Source organism: Vombatus ursinus, unplaced genomic scaffold, assembly GCF_900497805.2.
Source record: "Vombatus ursinus unplaced genomic scaffold, bare-nosed wombat genome assembly UNPS02014791.1, whole genome shotgun sequence".
Lineage (NCBI taxonomy): Eukaryota > Metazoa > Chordata > Mammalia > Diprotodontia > Vombatidae > Vombatus > Vombatus ursinus.
In genome coordinates this window covers 45,476,645-45,497,569 of record NW_020954569.1, presented here as the reverse complement: position 1 = coordinate 45,497,569, position 20,925 = coordinate 45,476,645, and the positions used below count along the sequence as shown (strand labels likewise).

The window sequence follows — 20,925 nt, the reverse complement described above, 5'->3', positions numbered from 1 at the left end:
TTTTGGAGATGGTGAATTTGAAATGCCCACTGGTCGTCTAGTTAGAAATGTCTAATAGGCAGTTGGTGATACAGGACTAGGGCCTGTAAATGGCATTTCTTCTCCCTCTTTTCTCTCTGTCACTGGATGGCAAAGCTATCTGTCACTCCAGCCAATGACAGCTTCCAATGGTGTTTAACTGACTGGTCTGCTGCTGATTGGAGGAATGCTGGAGGCCACAGACAAATTGATAGTTTGCCCAGCAACTCCCTGGTCACTGGTGGAAGCAGGAACAAGTTTAGCTACTCATGATTCAGAATAGTTGTCCAAGATGAAAACTTGCCCCATCCTGGTATGTGCTGTAGTGGGGGTTGATTGGGGAGGAGGTAGGGGAAAAGGAGGGACAAGCAATTAAATCACAAACTCTCCCCTTTAAGCAAGTACCACAATAGCACATAAAGAACAGTTCTACAGTCATTCTGGGGCCCTGGTGCTTCCCAGCTTCTGTCCTCACCCTTAATACCTTCACTTGTCAGGGTATTCCTGCAGTTTACCTCTCCGGGGTCAAGCTTTCATCTACACATTCATTCATTTTGCACCTCTCTATCCTTTCTTAGGTTACTGCTTAAATGTACACCCACTGAGGATGCTCAGAACCTGTTTTCTGGCTAAAGGTATAGCCAGAATACATGCTGGCTTTCATTTCTCCTTCCATGATACTGTACTGACAGCACCCAGGCAGGCTCCTAAGGTCCTGACAGACACTTTCTCCTTTACCTTTTTCTATTTGCTGTTTCAACACAAGAAGAAAACTCTAGTACAAGAATTCTTAGTCGTGTGTATGTGCGTGTCTGTGTGTCTGTGTGTATCTGTGTGTGTCTGTGTGTGTCTGTGTGCCATGGTCCCTTTGGACAATCTGATGAAGACTATATATGTTTTCAAATAATTGAAGGAAATATAAATTTCAATTAGAGGTTAGCAAAAATAAAGATATAGAGATACATGTATGTGTATATATGTGTATATTTTCCCCCATTAATATTTACCCCCTGAGATGTAGCCACAGACCTCCTGCACTCCCAAGTTAAGAACTTCTGTTCTAATCAGTGATATCGAGAGCCAGTAGATAGGACAATAGACTTGGAGTCAGGATTATCTGGGTTCAAATTCTCTGACATTTACTAGCTGTGTTATCCTGGACAATGTCTTTGTGTCTTTGTGTCTGTTTCCTCATCTGTAAAATGAGGTGGTTGAACTCAAACTCTATCTGTCCATCTGTCCACCCATTCATCCACCCATCTATCCATCCATTTATCTCTCTCTCTCTCTCTCTCTCTCTCTCTCTCTCTCTCTCATCACTCCAAATGATGTTAACCAACTTAACATGTATCATGGGAAGAAAGATTACTGTTAGAGTTGTTAAAGATCCAGGAACCATGGGACTTCTCAAAGAGATGTTGGAGACATTAGAGAGATGCTCTGGTAACCACTGGGAGCAGAGGACATTTATTGACCAATCAGCTGGTGAATGGCTGCCATGTAGAACAGTCACAGCAGGGCCAGCCACTGGGGGTTAGGGAAGGCTATCCTTTTCTTTTCTTTATGATTGTGAGATCAGGAGGATGCCTGATAAAACTATTCCACAAATGGCCTCTGTAGGAGAGCTATTACCTGGATGGAAGTGAGGCAGAGATCTGAGACATTTTCTGGAGCAGCATAGCATTGGGGAGTTTTAACATTGTATTGTTTACATTTCCCACACCATTAATTACTCTATATACATACTACCTCTAGTGAGTGTATATTTTTTGGGTCACTTGAAGTTGGGAAGGTGACAAGAGTCTTAATGGGATGGGGATAAGGCGAGTCAATTTGAATTAATTTATGAAATACTGTATGACAATGACATTTGAATTTTTAAACCCTACACTGACTTGAGGTAAAACTGGAGCAGGCACTGGAAGCTAGGAATGCTTTCTGATAATGACACAGAGGTCCAAGCAGGCTGTGAGGGGAGAAGGTGGGCATCATCTGCTTACCTACATGTCCTTCTAGTCCCAGTACCTGTGCAAAGGCGAGTGTTTCTGTTTAGGGGAAATGTACTTCCACCAGTACCGATTTACATGTGGGTAGAAGATCCAGTCAAATGATACTTCTCCTTCGGTTAGCAATTTTACACCTCCTGCTCTTCTAATTCCTTGGATTCATTTTCTAGCTGCTGAGGTACATCCTCCCCATGCTGTTCCCCTTCTACCAATGTCTTCCATTATTTCTATTTTACTTCTGCTTTTGTTGTTGTTGTTCAGTGATGTCTGACTCTTCGTGATCCTGTGGACCATAGCACATCAATACTATCTGTGGAGTTTTCTTGACAAAAATACTGGAGTGGTTTGCCATTTCCTTCTCCAGTGGATTAAGGTAAACTGAATTTAGGTGATTTGCTCAGGGTTACACAGCTAGTAAGTGTCTGAGGTTGGATTTGAACTAAGGTCTTCCTGACTCCACTGAACCACGTATCTGCCTCACCTCTCCTTTACCTCTCTTTAAATACTATCTTGCTCCGCCTTCTTCCATTGTGCCTTCTTCAATCTATGTCCTTCCAGCCTCTCCCTATTCATTTTCCCATGCTTTTAAAAAACTTTTAAAATAAGTTTTTAACTGACTTCTTTTCCTTACTTCACCATAGTTATTCTGAGTATTTCTCCCCCACCCCCTCCCAGAGGGTCATCCCATATAACAAATCTTTTTAAAAATTTTTTAGAAAGGAAAAAAAGTCAGCACAACTGATCAATACATTGAAAAAGTCTGCAAACCTGTACAATGTGTAACACCTGTGGACCTCCCACCTCCACAAAGGGATGCACTGGGGCTGTTCTCTCATATCTCTTCAACCGAAACCTACTAGATCTTTGTAATTTTGTTACATTCACTTTTAATTTTTCAGAATGTATTTTTTTTCCCATTTACATTGTTGTGGTTATTGTGTATATTATATTCTTGGGTCTGCTTACTTTACCCTTTCTTCACACCCACCCACCCGTCTTCATTCTAAAGTTAACAAATTTCCCTTCACTTTAGACCTTTTTCTTTTCATACTCCTTCAGCTCTCCTAAATGAATCTCTTCCATGGGTGCACTGGGTCAGGAAGAAACATACTTCCTTGCTCCTTCCTCACTGACACTGACTTCCTCCCTCTGCTGCCATGCATTTTCCTTATTTAAGCTTTCCTTCTTTTCAAAGAGATCTCATTTTAGTGGAATGTCCCATATTCAGGTGTAGCCTATCTTTAGTTATATGATAGTATCAAAGGCCTCATGGTTTACTAAAAGCCCTGGTTAACTGAACTTAAGTGAGAATTTTTAGGCATAAGAGAAACAACAAAAATTTGAATCAACTGAAACAAATAGTACCCATTTTCCTAAGGCAGTTTTTCCAATTTAGGATTTTATTGTTAGTAGTGACCCATACAAGATATTTATTGAGTAGTGAAATGTGAACCAACATTTATGACATCAAGTTTTCTACATAAAGTACACAGAAACTATCAACTTAAAATGGATTCCCCTCTACCACAAGCACAAAACAAAGTTGTAGACAACAAAGTATGATGTCACACAAAGTTCTACAGGCATTGGTCAGACTTCATCTTCCACATGCATTAGACAGCTGAGAAATAGACTCATGGGTTCAGAAATCCACAGGTAAGACATAACTAGAAGTTGCTTTAAAAAAGTCATTGGTATTTTTCCACATTCATTAACAGCACCTCGATTTTCAACAGCTATTGTTCAAGTCCTCATAGAAACAGTACAGACTCAAAAGCTTTCAGCATGTGCTTAGAATAACGACACATGTATTCCTTCCATGGAAAATGTCACATATGATGCCCAACAATTCTTGAAAAATTTCTATGATGAGATATTCTTGTTAGGAATACTTAAGTAAATAAGGATTGGAAGCAGCCATAATAAGTGCTAAACTTTTAGACCCACCAAATACATTACATAGTATTTCTGCCTATTTAGTATGATTTCTAAAAACATTCTCCTAACAGTAAAATGAACATTGTTGCCTAGTGTGTATATTTAAAAGAAATAAAATTAATAATTATTACCTTTAGCCTTAAGTTAAAGCTGTTTAGTCTAGAATAGAGGTTCTTCCTTCCTTCCCTCCCTCCCTTCTTCTTTCCTTCCTTTGTTCCTTTCCTTTTCTTTCTTTCTTTCTTTCTTTCAGTGCAGCACCAGGATGAAGTATTTTTAATACAAAGGGTTCTTTTCATTACTAGTTACAAGGTAGCGCGTTCTACATTTAACATTGTGTTAGAATCCAGCACTACTCACAAATCAATGAATAATGGGTATGCAAGTAAGTTATTTGGTTCTCACAACTCTGAGAAGTACTTACCCTTTGTTATATGGGTGAGACTCTGGTTATAACTTATTAAAAGTTCACAGAATAGCAAGAGATATAGCATGAACCAGAATCCATGTCTTTTGACTCAATACAAATACTCTATGGTATCCCATATTTTGGGTGTGTTTTAGGATTGCTTGTTTTTATATAGTTATAATGTATGAATGTATTGCTCTTTCAGAGTCATTGTTGTCCTCTGTCAACTTTTTTTCTTTCAGATCTTAGAATCCAGTTTTCATATGTGGATCTGTGACATGATGTGATGTTCTGTGATGTGAATTGTGACTAGACAATAGAGGTTCTTAACGTGGTTCCATTAACTTGAGAATTTTTTGATAACTGTATTTCGGTATAATTGAATTCCTTTGTAATCCTGTGTATTTTATTGCGTGCATTTAAAAACATTCTAAGAAGGGGGTCTATAGGTTTCACCAGACTACCAGAGGGATCTATGACACAAAAAAGGTTAAGAACTCCTGGTTTAGAGCAACATGAATTATATGGGCTCTGGCTTTGTTGTGCATGGCTAGATTATAAGGCATCTCCCAGTCTCCTGGTTGTCCTTTTAGTTTTCCCTACAACCTGTCCTGACTCTCCAATGTGGATGAGTCTAGGGTTGGTTAACTCAACCATGATAAAACCAAGTATAGAAAATATTCAAGCTAAATTACTGCTCAAGCAATAGAGGACAAAAATGTACTTCTAAGCTGTCAGGCATAAACTGTTGGCAGATTAACTCTAAGATATGAGTTGTGCTATTCTGTGTTTCTTGGTAGGATCTTGGCATTCAGTGTCAACTAACGATTTTTACTTCATCTCTGAAAGATAACAAAGTCATAATTTCAGACAGGCTCCACCAATCAAGCTGAACTATTACAACACAATACTTTTCAATCAATACACTCAAAAGGTGAAGTGTACTTATGTGGCATTTCAAGATTTTGTCTCATTCCATCAGCAAATTAAAGCCTGTGGCATGGTAACAGTACTGTTACAAAAACAGACATTCGAGGAATGAATCAATCAAAAATGGAACCCCAAGTCTCAGGAGAGGTTGTGGTTGGGAAATTGAGACACACGTTATGTGAGCAGTTAACATTCTAGAACATGTTTCTTGCTATATTATAAAACTGGGCATAGACTGGCTGGCCACTTCATAATTAGACGTCCCTATGATGATGCATAGCTGTGAGATTCACACAGCTGTAGCTGGATTTGTCAACTGCATGCCCCATCTGGTCCAGAAACTCTTGCTGTATCCATGAGGATGCTCAGTAAATATGACTTACTGCTCTGTCCACTCAGTTCAGAGACAAGTCATATTGGATTGCTCTGGCTTCCTCAACCTACCAGATATAAAGTTGCATAAAGCTAATTCAACTTATCTTTTTCTCTCAACTAAATGAAAATAAATTTTTATCCCTGATCATACGTAGCATATGTTTGACCTTGATGGTTTCCTAAACATTCCACTGTTATGTTACACACAACCATAATTCTTATTTTTTGTAGCCTTAACTTTGAACTAGAGATTTTTAAAGTGCTCTAAAATCAAGGATTATTTTTTTTTGTTTCACATTCTCTACAATTAAGCAAAATGGAATAGTTGGTTTCTATAGGTGAGCAGAAATCATCTAGGAAGTTGATAACAGACACTCAAATACTCCTGATAGCTACTGACTAGGACATTCCTTTCTCTCCAAATTCACCACGAAAACATAAACAAGATGCTGCAGGTTATGTTCCTGTGACCTTAAGTGTGATTTGGGGGAAGGGCTGTGCATGAATAGCATGAAGTGATTTACTCTTTCCTCCTAGAAGTGACTGAGCATTTGAACCAAAGAACTCACCACACTAATTGTATGCTATATTTAACCAGCACAGGACAATGACAACAACTTATCCCTTGGTGCAGACACTGTGTAAACAGTCAGAAGAGAAAAGTTTTTTTCTTTTTTTCTTCTTTGCAGTAAAGAAGAGGTTACATAATAAAAATAGGCTTCCTTTCTCCATCAGTTCATGTTTTGGTTCTTCTCCTTAGGCTAATCTTCACATTTCTTCTTTCTTCACATCATTCTACACCATTAGCCAATGGCGGAGCTGGAAAAAGAGAAAATGGATTGAAATTGAACAGTGCTTTACATAGGGACTCTGATGAGTGGATGGAAGTAGTTGATGCCAATAGTTCTCAATCTTTTTCAGTCTATAAACTATTGCAACAAGACTAAGCACTCAGTGGGTCACTTAGCCCTCTTCCATTCACTTCCTCTATTTCTGCTCCTATTTGTCAATTGCAAAAGAAAACTCATCATAAAATCATAGAACATTAAAACAGGAAGGGACCTAGTCAGGGAGAGTGTTGGTAAATTTTTAACAACTAATTCTCCAGGAAAAAGAAAAGGACCTACTATACTCTTTTAAGTTTAATCTGCCTGATTAATATTTTCTTTATCACTTAAGTCTCAAGCCCTGCTTATAGCATTTGCTGATTTCAAAGATAAAAATGTTCACACTTGCTCACAAATGCCAATTTGCCAATTGACTTGCTGCTAGAAACTGGTTTCAGCATACCAGTTCAAATCCCTCATTCTAGAGATGAGGATATGATGGTCCAAAGAGTTGAAGGGCCTTTCCCAAGTATGGAATGACTTTCGTGTTTTGTGCCTCTGCGGAGTGGGGTATTAGGTGCCTTCACTGAGGAAGAGTGGCCCGGCTGTGGGGTCAGAGTGCAGGAGAGGATGGGATAATATCCATGATTTCACTGCCAGGCGGGAACTTCTCTAACTCTTCTCTTTCAATCCCACCCTCTTTCCCCCATCTTCCCTTTCCTCTTCAGCAACTTCATCCAATGTCCTCAACTCAGGGGAGGCCGTTGCTTTAAGATGGCAAGGAGGCTGTTGGCTTTCTGGCTGCCTACAGTACAGAAGGCCTAGCCTAAGGGGGAATTGGTGTCAGAAGGTTTATCAAAGCTCTTACTGCCTGAGGAAATGCTTTCCTGACCTGTGGGGCCGGTTGCCATGGTGATTATGGAGCTGGAGAAGAGAAGCATTTTATATCCTTTTAAACTAGGAGCTGTATTTTTTAAAATTTCTTGTAATTAGCAAAGTTGTTTTTAATTGCATTTTATCATATATAAGTGCCTCATAAATATTATCCTGATATGGGTTAAGCCTGGCCCAGAACACCAAGGTCACACAGCTGAAATAAATGGAAAGACTAGAATTGTTTTTGATGGGATTAAGTAACGAAAAAGGGATCTTTTATTTATTGCAGCCAAATGAAATACACACACACACACATACACGCATATATATACACACACAAAAAATATATGTACATACACACATATTTTACATATATTTTAATTATGTAAATATACATATATAAGTATTATGGAAACGCCAGTTATTCATTCATGAACAAAAGCATAGGGACACTCATTATAAACGTGTGACAATAGACCTCTTGCTACCTGTGTGACTTTAGGTTAACTTTTTTTGTTTGTTTCTCGTGGCAATTTGGGTTAAATAACTTGACCAGACTTACACAGCTAGAAAATGTCTGAGGCTGGATTGGAACTCAGGCCTTCTTAATTCTAGGGTTGGTGCTCTATCCATTGCCACCTATCAATGCCCACCCCTCTCCTTAGATTATCTACTCTTGGTCTCAGCTTCTTTATCTGCAAAAAGAGTGTTACGCTAAAGGACCTCCAAGGCTCCTTGATTCTCTGAGCATTCCTTGGATCACTTGACCCCCAGACCACATTTTGAGAACCCCTAGTCTAGTGAAAGGCATACATCTTCGGGAGGTGGCTGATAGTAATAATGATAGCTAACATTTACATAGTATTTTAAAGTTCCTGAAGCACTTTGCACATATCTCATGTGAGCCTTACAACAACCCTCAGAGATATGTGCTATTACTATTCCCACTTTACAGCTGGAGAAACTGAGGGAGACAGATATCAAATGACTTGCCCAGGTTGATATAGCTACTAAGTGAGGCCAGATTTGAACTCAGGCCTTCCTGACTACAGGAAACTAGGTGGTCCAAATCTGGCCTCAGACATTTACTAGCTGTGTGACACTGGGCAAGTTACTTAATGCTTTTTCCTCATCCCTAAAATGAGCTGGAGGAGGAAATGGCAAACCCCTTCAATATCTTTGCCAAGAAAACCCCAAATGAGGTCATGAAGAGTTAGATACAGGACTCTGAATTTGCATTCAAAATAGAGACCTGGGATTGGATCCCATCTCTAACATTTCATTACCAGCATTGCACATCATCTCTCTGAGCCTCAATTTCCTTATCTGTGCATGAGGATATCAATATGCAAACCTCCTATTTCACAGGGTTGCTGTAAGAATCAAATAATAATTCTTGATCCAATTTTGTCCTGTCTAGTCAAATAACAGGGCTGGTCAGTTACTGTGTGGCTGGGATCTTAGAATTTAGACCTTGAAAGGATTTCTAAATCCTCAATCAGATAACAGGAGAGGCTTAAAGTCTATATCTCTATCTTAATTTTATGGATAAAAAAAAATTTCAGGCATACAAACCAGTGATAATGACTATCTGCTCGCCTGTTTCAGTTTCTTGAGATTGATGCATTTGAACAAATAGCTATTTAGGCTTCAAATGACATGTCATACCCTATTATTATGGCAGTTCTTGGTTTGGTCTAATTTTGAACCTCATCCATTTGACAACAACCATGTAGTCAGGACCTCAGCAAATCAGTGCACGCACAGTTTTTGGCTAATAATTACAGCTAGCATTTCTATAGCACCTACTAGGTGTTAAGCATTGTGCTAAGTGCTTTACAAATATTACAAATATTTGACTTGATTTCATTTGCTTTACAAATATTATTTCATTTCATCCTTACAACAACCCCAAGAGGTTATTTTCCCCATTCTACAGTTGAGGAAACTGAGGTTAAATGGCTTGCCCAAGATCACACAGTTAATGAATGTTTGAGGCTGGATTTGAACTCAGATCTTCCTATTCAGGCCTAAAGCTCCATCCACTGTACCACCTACCTGCTCTGGCCACAGAAATGTTTAAATAAATAGCCATGGCAAACACAAGGATAGCTGATCTTTCTCTTTATGTAGAATCTAAGATTATAAAATATACGTTCATCCTCTCATGCCTTAATTGGGGAATAGAAAGGGAGAAAAATTCTTGCTCTTTTACTAATAGTGGTATAATCCAAAATGGCTATCTCTGAAGTCAGGAGGGTGGTATCTGTTTGCAATTCTGTCTTAAATATTAAAAGTCTACCAGAGTGACATGTGTCCCAGTGCTGCCTCTAACTCAGATGCATCACTGCAGTTTCTCTCAAGAGGCTAAAATGGAGTATTTAAGTCAAGGCAATAACAGGGTAAATTTCCTGAGTTTAAACTGCCCAGAATTGTTTATCCAATCACAGGAATGGAAAGTTTTTCAATAATTAGCAAGCTAGGTCATTACTCTTTCTAATTAGTGCAGCTATTATTTGTTGTGTAAGTGATTCCAGAAAGATGTCCTGTAGCTATGATTTGACATATTGCTCTTCTAACATGTTCAGTATATATACAACATTGTGGCTTGTATAGGTGAGCATTAAAGAATGTTATCTGTATAAGAGAATTACATTCCACTTCAAACAGTTGAGATTATGGATAACTAGTTACACATTTTTAGGAATTTTATCACTGTATTTGATCTTACATAAATATACTTTTATTAATTTAATATACAATCCTAGCTCCCTCTGAAGCCTGATGCCTCATGGTGGATATATTAGAGGTGATCTTGGGTTCTCAGAGGCACACAACTTCTGGCAGGTCCTACCAAACTGGAAAGGCATTGGGTATAGGTCTAGTGATGGACTTTGCACCTGTTACCCAAGGCTCAGCCTAACTGTGGATAGGTTGGTCATCAGAAAGTAGGCCACCAAGCGATGGATGTTTTCATCAGCAGTACTTCATGAAAGTCAGTGGAGAGGCTGCTGTCTGTGTCAGTACATCCTCAGGCTTAGGAGGCACTGAAATTTTTGCCACTGCCCAAGGTTAAAATCTCTTCTCCCCCAAGCAGTGATTACTTACAGTGAATTGACGCACTTCTCCATTCTCTACCAGGCCATGTTCTTTCTCAGGAGTGATTGCATAAGCTAATTTCTGAAAGAAATCCATGGAAGATACTAGTAAGCATTAGAAGATATCCAGGGCTGGATTGAGATTGGCTCAATTTTTATACCAATGTCTTTTCTGAAAAAGCAAACAAAAGATCACTATTGATCTATGAATTGATCAAATCAGTAGATTGTCAGCTTCACAGAAACAGTTTAATGGATTATAGGGCCATAGATTTAGGGCTTAAAGGGGCTTTATAAGACATTTAGTCAAAAGCCTTTGTTCTATAAATGATAAGCTTGGGCCAAGAGAGGATAAGTGATAAGATTTGAACCCAGGTCCTCTAACTCCAGAGCTGATGGATCTAGTTCCTTGTGCAACTCAGCTAATTATATTTAAGATTAGTCCTACCCATAACTTTTCTTTTTAACCTATATCAAGATTTTACAAGTATCAGAAATCATGTTGGCTTTTCTTCATTTCATAGGTAAAGTGAAACATTTTCTACTATAATATAGTACTTGTAAGAACAGAATAAATAGCCGTTCATGTAGTGAAAGTTTATGACTTCTGTTCTGAAATACATTCCTTACTAACCTAAAATTCTATCACTAGTGACTCCTGACTTTGATTTAAATAGCTTTCTCCAGGTATTTTGTTTAAAAATGCTAACACCTCTTGGCTGAGAGATTGTCACTGATATTATCAAGACTATTAAATAAATACCTGTAAATTTATAGGCCTGAAATAGAATGAAAACATACAAAACAATTATCACATTGACCAATAATTGGATTTTTGTAGAAAGAGTTATGGATTATTGGAGGAATTCAAAGGAACCCACCCAAGGGCCTCCCTTAATCTACTATCTACTACAATCTAGCTGGCGTAGATGATTGCTTTTCTCTGGTTAAGGGTTCCTGGGCTCAAAATGAGAGAAATGCATACTAGAAAGCACTGCACAATATCTTGTGTATCACCATTACCACAAATTGGATGTAGATATGATAAATCACAAAGCAAAGCACACACTTCCATTTGTCAGACTTTGTGAAGATTTTTTCCAGTTTTCCCCTTATACAGTTCTTTGAAAATGACAGCTGTCTTGCCAAAAACTTTAGTCTTCTAAGGGAGAGGCAATTACTCTCCCCACTTTTCTAGCTTGACAGTGACTTCTCTTGCTAAACAGATGCAAGAGTGGCAGATTCTTAAGTTCACATCTTTACTTCTTATTTTTGTGTAATCTTCTACTTGACCTTCATCAGACCCAGGTTTCCAAGCTACAGTGCTTGTCATTCATCTAAATCATGAAGAATCATGACAGGTAACTATTGGGTACACAAAGTGCTTTTAAAATCAATAATTCTTCAGTGTTATTCCTCAATTTTGATATCTCTCTCCCTTTTATAAAGTGAAGGCAGCATACTTTTTGAGTGACTGAGTAATAGCCATTGATCTCTTTCTTCTTCTTTCATCACAGTACCGCTTCCATACTTACTTGTTTGGGAATAGTAGTAGGGAAAAGAAAAGGTGGGAAGAGTATGTGGAAGAGACAAATGTAATTCCTAAGAGGGTACTCTAGCCACTCCAGATCAGTGTTTCCCAACTATGATTATGCTTTGGTCTGGTAAAATATTTAAATTTCATGGTGTTTCATTCCTTCCCCATTTTAGCTTCAGTACAATGTCTCTCCAATTGTGTGTGTATGTATTTATGAAGGGGTGCAATGATTAGGTATGGGGACCCAAGAAGAGAAGTAAGGCAGAAGTGGGATAAGCAGAATTCATAGAGAAGGAAGAAACTTTTTTTGAGTTAATAGGTTTTAAGAAGGTCCTTTAGCAATAAAAAATTTGTTCTTGTTGTTCAGTTGTATCTGATTCTTTGTGACCCCATTTGGGGTTTTCTTGGCAAAAGATACTGGAGTGGCTTGCCATTTCCTTCTCCAGCTTTTACATATGAGAAAACTGAGGTAAACAGGGTTAAATGACTTGCCCATGGTCACACAGCTACTAAGTGTCTGAGGCTAGATTTGAATTCAGGTCCTCTGGACTCCAGGCTTAATATTCTATCCACTGTGCCACCTAGCTACCCCAAAAGTTTTATAGATTGGTATAAATTTGCTACAAACCAGAACTGGCCCTTGCACTGGTGATTTGAAACCCTTGCTCTGGACAGCTCTGTCACCACATACAGTTTAACCCATTCAGTTTGTTTTTCCAATAAAACTTCAAATCAGTTCAGTGAAAATGAAAGTCACACAAAACAGTAACAGAGCTGTTTCCAACTCTATATCAGTTAGGTAGATGGTCAAAGTAATTAAAAACCAACCTTTGGGACACTAAATTTTAGTTTTAATCTTTATAAATTATATCTAAGCCCCATAAGAAACCCACTGGTCCTTTAAGGAGGCCCCTCGGGTCACTGCAATTCTTGTCCCACTTCTTCTCCATTCCCTCTCTCCTCTAGAGACACTATCCCACCATTTGTCAGAACTGATGTTGAGCAACATTATTTCAAAGCTCACTGTAATTTTAACAATTTCCAAGAAATATTACAGTGTGAAAACTCAGGATTATTTCTTGGAATCTCTAATTTTCCTTCATGTTAAAATGGGTTTCGTGTTCCTTTAAGGAGAATATTGGGCCTCAATGTTGTTGTTTTGTCCCCTAAGAATTATGTGTTCATAGAATTTTAGAGCTGAAAGAGACCTTTGAGATAATTGGATCCATTCTGCTCAACTGGTTACAAGTGAACTGAAGTCCAGGGAAGTTAAATAATTTGCCCAAGAATATGCAACTGTCAGAACCAAGATTAGAACCCAGTTTCAGTCCCAGATGTGTTGCAGAATGTTAGTGTTGAAAAATGCACATATAGAATTCTCTAGACCAATGTTTCTCAAATATGTTTCAATCTGTGCCATACCAATGGATCTGCTAGCGGGTGAGGTGGTGATCAATTCCCTTTTGCTCTCATCCCCACCTACATTCAACTGTCTGTCTATCTATACCAGCACTGTCAAGTTCATTTTATACACACACACACACACACACACACACACACACACACACACACACACACGTATCATTCCATATTCCCCTCTACGAACATCCCCTTCTCTTTCTACTAGTTCAATCATCTCCATTCTTTATCTTTCTGACCAAAGGGAGTACTGAAACCCAGGATATGAAGACACACCATGGCCACTTCTGGAATGCACCGAAGTACCCAGGGCAATGCCCTAGACCAAATACACACCTCACGAAAGGATCCAGGTAAGCTGCAGAATTTGTAGGTGGCATAGATCGGTACCATCGCCATGGAAGAAGTGGCAATTATCCAGCCCACTACATTGGCCCAGTCTGGAAAGATGTACGTTCCATAGTTGGGTGGCCTGAATGTAACAATGCTGACGACCACCACAAACTGAAAACAGGGGAGGGAGAGAGGAATAGTTAAGAGATAACCAATTTGATTTAATTCAACTAGCATTTATTAGGTGCCTACTGTGTGCAAAACACTGCAAAAATATAATAAATAGCTGACTGTTACTTTTTAAAGTTACATAGTACTTTGCATGTTATCTCACTTAAATTACATGATAATCTTGGGGAAAAAGTGGTGTTTCAGGTATTGTTATATCCCCATTGTACAGATAAGGAAACTGAGGTCAGAGAGGTTAAGTGACTTTTCCATAGTCACATAGCTATACAAATCAGAACTTGGTCTGCCTGAATCAAAGACCAGAACTGTATCCAATATGTCCCAGTGCTTCAGTATCTGATTATTTAGCAGGAGAAAATCACTTTACTTGCTAGAACATGTTAGATTTTTTCCTTAAGCAAATTTTCAATTAAATATCTTTTGTAAAAAAAAAGAAATGAAACCAAACACTGTATGGTTCTGATAACTAGGTTTGTTCCTGAAGAAGAAAAGAGAAAATACACCATTCTCTGTTCTTTGCAGTGCTGGAAGACTATGAATGTGGAATGTTAGTTACATATGCTGTCAGATTCAGGTTATGAGTTACTTAGTTTTGCTGAACTTCCTTCCCCCCCCTTTCCTTTTAAATCTCTGTTATAAGGAATGACTCTTTGGATAGGATAAAGAGAAAAGATACAGATACATTAAGAGAGGAAGGAGAAGAGATATATTTAAAAAATGAAGATGAAGCAAAAACAAAAGCTATCAATAATAATTAAAAGCAAAATATCTTTTTCTATTCATTTCTTAACAAGACCACTTACTCAAGCAATCTATACATGAATCAATTTTTCAAATTCCTAGAAAGTTATTTATAAAATATAAAAATCAATGAATAGGAAAACTAGTCAGGAATTCTTATGTGTTTTACGATGACACAGAATAGTGTGAAGTGTCTATGAAGCTGCTACTCCAGGTAATATTATCCCCATTTTATAAAACTGAAGCTCAGAGAGAATAAGTGTTTGACCTGAGGTTGCCTAGCCAATATCAGAAATGGGATTTGAATCCAGGTCCTTGCTGACTCCAAGTTCAGCACTCTTTCTATTATGTGAACTATAATTAATCTCATTTAACAGATGAAGAAATTAACATTCAGTATAGTTAAGTGACTCATAAAAAGTCACACAGCTTGGAAATGACAGCCTGGGATTTGAATCTAGGTCTTCTGATCTTTCGTCCAGAGCTCTTTGCTATGTACTATGTGGCTGTTTGTTCTGTATCAAATTCTTCCAGATTGATAACAAAGGCAAATAAGAGCCTGAGGAGCTTGCTTGGGAGTAAAGTGCATGAATTTTAGTGCCTGGACTTTGAAATTATTTTGGCTGCTCCAAAGCCGTTTGGGCTCGTTTCCTTGTTCTTGGCTATGTTCTGGATAGATGAGGTTATGGTACAGCTGAACTTCACATCAGTTGTTATTGTAACAATTTTTCTTGGTTCATTTGACTAGTTACACCCATTAAGTATTACATTTATGAAAAAGAACTGTTTTCAACAGGGCTATAATTTCACACGTCAAACAGCTTTGATCTGGTGTAAATTATCTTTCAGATGAATTGCAATTGTGATTCTGATTGAAGTCAGAGAAACCATCTGGGAGAGACTTGTTCCACATGTGTACCATTCTCAATAAGTTTGATTTTTTGAAAATCTCAAATGATCGGCCATATAAATAATTATAGTGAATGAAGAATAACAATAATTTGTTATCCCCTTCCACCACACAGCAATCATGTCATTATAGAAAATAGTATTCCTATGGACTGTAGTTTCAAAATTTTGTGATGTTTTGTCTACAACAAATAAAATTATTAAGATTTCTTCTGTTTTGAAAATGAATAGCTAATAAATTCATCCTTACCAAAGCTTACCAAAACCTCCTGATATTGTCTTTCATGTGCCTCATAAAGTGTGACTTGAATTCTGTTTCTCACAAGTGAAAATCCCCTTGATCTCAAATAAGTCTCAAAAATATTACTACAGCTTATCAAGTATTGAAGGGTTAATTCTTAAAGGGGACAGAAAAGCTCTGTCAGGCAAAATCATCACATTTTAAGAGTTTAGACTGAGAAATACAAAGGAGAATTAATAAATAGGGAAGGAAATTTCAAATGAGAAGTTTTAGGAGTATTTTACTCTTCTTTTGAACTTTTCTAAAACTAGGGCAGCCAGGTGGCACAGTGAATAGTGTGCTGGGTCTGGAGTCAAGAAAACCTGAATTCAAATCTGGTCTCAGACACTTACTAGCTGTGTGAAACTGGGCAAGTCATTTAACCCTGTTTGCATCAGTTTCCTCATCTGTAAAATAAGCTTGGGAAGGAAATGGCCAACCACTCCAGTATCTCTGCCAAGAAAACCTCAAATGAGGTTATGAAGAACTGGGCACGTATGAAACATTTCAACAGTAAAACAGTTCAAGAAAAATTTAGAATTATTCCACTAATTATAATATGGCTTTTAATGAAATTGAAATTGCTTTGTTTTAGAAGTAAAATTAGCATGGCTCTAAACTACCATCGCATAGAGCATTCCAAAGTATTTATTCACTCACTCACTCACCCACAAATACTTATTGGGTGCCTCCTATGAACATGTTAATATGCTAAGTTCTATGGGGAACACAAAAACAAAGACAATCCTTGTTCTGAGTTGTTTCCTAATTGCTTCACATATGTTAATTTTATTTTCTTGACACAGTGTAAAAATTTTCCTTTGAGTTCCCCTAGAACTTAGCACAGGGTTGAGAATTTAGGTGACTGACACTAAATAAATACCTTACAAAAACAACATTACTGACTCATTAGCAGAAATATGCTTTGAGTTATTTTCATAATGTTGACAGGTTTACACTGACCCATTTACCCTCTATTGTGACCCCCCTTTGTGACCACTGGATGGACCAGGGTTAAAACACCATAGGGCAGCAGAGGATAAAAGCATTTTGTTATTTGCATAAATCAAACTGGACAGTACCAGGACTGAACCACTGACCTTTATTTCATTATAACCACAGTGAAACTATGGGAACTAACCTGCCTTGAAAAGAGAAAATGATAAAGGTGTTGAGTTTTTAGAGCTACTTATGCATTACAGGATGATTTTCCAAGTTTACTATGGTCCATTTTGAAGATTTAAATTCTTCTATTTTGATCATAAATGACCATGTTTTGTGTACTCTCCCTCTCTGTCCTATCTCTTCCCCAATGACAATTCAGTATCAGTTATTTCTGATCAAAAAGGAACAAGGACAGATGGCCAGTAACTACTCAACAAGCTTATCAGATTAGGAAGGTAATCTCTTTTAAGATTCAAAAATTTGTATTCTTCTAGGTAGGAACAAAAGGAAGAAATTAGAAAATAAATGCTCAGAAGGATCCAGGATGTATGACCTTTAAAAAAAATACTAATACTGCACCACTTCTGGAGACATCACTAAGGCAACGTGACAAATTCTACCTATAAATTCCTTTCTTTCAAAAGAGCCCTGGTAACCCTTCTTTATTATATGCTCCAAATTCCTTCAGTTTACTTAATGGAGAATCTGAGAGTTTATAGGAACTTTAGAGAAAATTTATTCCAATGTTTATGGAGGAAGAAACTGAAGCCAAAAGAGGTTAAATCACTTGTCCAAGACCATAAAGTCAGTATCAGATCTTGACCCAGGTTTACCAGCTCTCTTAATACTCTTTTCCCTACATCAAGTTTGCCTTCTCTTTAAAATCCAAAGGAATGTCTCTATTTGTGGAAGGCAATGAAGAAGGGTAAATGGTAAAGACTGAGAAAGACCTGTGAAGAATGAAAAATTGTCACATAATTATCTTTTAAAAGTGTTAAAAGAATATTATTTTACCAAAAGAAAACAAGGGCTGACAAACTTCCAACAAAGCCGCCAATACAAGCCAGGTCTCCGACCGATCATTTGTTTAATGTCATCACTGAACTGACCAACTCCTGAAGAAAAGAGAAGAACATTTGACAACCAAGGACATCATCATGAGACATTAGGGAGGTTCACTGGGCCCATCAATGATCATAGTGGATGTGAATTTGGGGTCATGAGAGCTGTCCACTTTGGTTGGGGCCCTCTAAAGGCATGTTGGACCCCATCCTTGACTAAATCTAAATGAAACTCTTCTGACAGCTGTCATGTGACCTACCATCTTGAGTTTTGGGAGAAGGGAAGGATTGGGATGGGAATGACCCAGGGCCAAACGTACCTATTTATGAATTGAGTTGGAACAGATGACTCAGAAATTAATCAGCTTGAGTATGCAGTACATTTCTTCTGCCAACAACTACTTCATTTGGAGTTCTCAAGCACCAGTTTCTAAGATCCTCTGTGAAGATGCCACTCAGTTTTTCATGCTTCCTCTGAGAGGCAGAATAATGAGCCTATCTCACAGGTGCAACTCTGAGGCGAAATTGTGAAACAGGCAAAGTCTATCTTTAGCCCTCCTTTATCGCCTTTTCTGTATTTTCTTCTGCCATTTCATTGCCATTCCCATATTTTGCAAGAATCCAGAACCCTAATGCTCATCTCCACCTCCCTAGGGCCAGCCATGTGAGATTCCACCAATTTGTGGAGGGTCCTATGCTCTGAACTTTTCCTTCACCTCTCACCACATTAAATCTTAGCTGTAACATGCCCCTTCCCATCAATTAAATCCCATCAGTGACTGGGTCATTGCAATCCAAACACTTCTCTTCCCCCCCACAATTCAAGATAGTGGGTCATATGGCAGTTGTCAGAAGAGTTAAGTTTAGGTTTAGTCAGAGATTGAGTCTCAGAGGTCATTCAGAGGTCTCAGAGGGCCTCTACCAAAGTAGACACTTATCACGACCCCAAATTCATGGTAATTGTTGATGGGATTAAATTAGTCAAGTAACTAACAATCAAATAATTCAAACTGAGGTATTAGTATCTTAATGCATTCTCCCTATGGCAACATTTGCATTTCCTTGTAACTTTAATCCAAGGATTAGCTAATAATAAGAATTTCAGGCACAGTAGAGAGCATATTCAGGGGGATTTTTTAGAGGCCCCAAACCTGCCTCTCAGGTTGCTATCAAGGAGTCATAGGTTTAGAAGTATGCAAAATCTTTAGTGTTTACAGGCCCTATATCTTACATTTTATGATGTTCTTATAATCCTAACCAAAATAGTAAATTCACATCATTAACAATCATATGTTTCTCTTAGATATTCTAAATGGTATTTTTAATTGTAAATTATGATTGCTGAACTCTAAGAAAAATAAAACATTTTCCCCCCAGAAAATATTGATAAGATGAAGCAACTTCAGTGGATTTAGCATCTAGAGCTATATCTTTTGGCAAGAATTTCTCTCTTGTTGTTTTATGGTGGAAAGCTAACGAGAAACACCCTAGGCACATGGCCTCAATATGTCTGCATCATGTATTTACCTAATCAATCATTCGTAGATTTCCGACTGGCTGAGGTGCAATTAGAATATATGTAACAAGCCTGATTCCTTGGTGTAGTTAAGCTTTTATTAATATAAGGTGCTGCTCATACGCCAATCTTTAAGGGACCTTGTGTGGTGGAGTCCATTTGAAATGTTTTACTAACTGATGACAAGAAAAACTACAGAAAAGTGTATTGAGTTAATGTAGGAATATATTATTAATGAGCAAGAAGTCCAAGTAATATTTTGGTGCCAAAAAAAATTGCTGCCCAAACCCAATCACTCTTTTTCAAATGAAGATATTTATGATCAATCAATTAATAAACATTAATTAAGCACCTACTATGTGCTGGGCTTAGCATGAGGTTAAAACAATTACTTTCCCCCAAATGTGAATATCAATTTTTGCTGAATTTGAAAGTGTCATTAAACATCAAACATATTTATATAACCCTTCTTTGATGAGGTGGGGGGAAGAGGAAGGAGGAGGAGGAGAAGAAAGACCTTTGGCAGTTTTTCTTGGCACACAAATTCAAAACACAATTCAAATTCAAAACTATATACATGTTGCTGTCCTATTGTGAAACTTTTGTCCTTGAAACATGGGGGAAATCAGAATAACTTCTCTCGTGGGAACTTTTTGCATCAGACATATAAATATTCTGGTCCATTTTCCGACTGCTCCTCAGAAGCTATATTTATTTCCTTAAAACATGCAAGGGCTTTTTAGCTCTATATATATATTGTAAGCTAAAGGGAAAATGAAAAGGCTGGACTGTGTCAGGTCAGAGAGAAAGAAAATCTTATTTGAAAACAAGACCCTATTTTGTTATTTTTCTCATGTAAAGGAACAATCTCAACCTGTTTCACTAGTAGAAGTATAATGGGAACATAAGCCATTGACATCTCAGTAGCTGGGTGAGCATTCACTGGGGATTCAAGTTTGCCCCTTCCCCTCGGATTTTTCTAATGACACTTCTTGGAGCATCGGGGTAATCATATGACATGAGTCTAGTGGAGGTTGGGGATGAAGGGAAAAAGCAATTGGAAAGGAGGGTGCAAGTGTTTTCACCTAAAGTCAAAAAGATTCAATGTAGGATAGCACCATGAAGGTTCAGGAGATGGTCAACTGACTGCACTCTGACTGGAGAAAAATGAGAAGAATGAAGTCACCTAACCTGGCTATGAGTAAGTTTTGGAAACCGTAAGTTGAATCAGGTGAGCCAGGGGTTCTAGCTGCCTTGGGATCCACTTATTTGCTAGCTTTTGGTTAACAAAAGAGCCAGACATTTGTTAACTAACTCAGAGGCAGGTCAGTGGTGGGGGAAGGAGCTATACTTCTATTTGAGAAAGTCAGACAATTGGAAGCAAATGGCAGCTACAGATGCTGCACTAACAATGCAACGGAGTGATGATCCCTTGTCACTGAGTTCTACATGATGGCCCCAAAGAGAATGATACTGCAGAGGGCTGGAGGTAGCCACAAAGTAAGTGAAGCACAATGAGGC

General features: G+C 38.0%; 1 protein-coding gene across 1 annotated transcript in view; it reads right to left on the bottom strand.

Moving 5' to 3' along the window:
* Window positions 1-4,797: 4,797 nt before the first annotated feature.
* Window positions 4,798-20,925, bottom strand: part of SLC6A3 (solute carrier family 6 member 3) — a 92,550-nt gene continuing 76,422 nt past the window's right edge. The window contains 4 exon segments of the mRNA XM_027868936.1: window positions 4,798-6,492; window positions 10,485-10,556; window positions 13,767-13,934; window positions 17,842-17,942. Coding sequence (XP_027724737.1) covers window positions 6,469-6,492; window positions 10,485-10,556; window positions 13,767-13,934; window positions 17,842-17,942 — 365 coding nt within the window. The 3' untranslated portion in view covers window positions 4,798-6,468.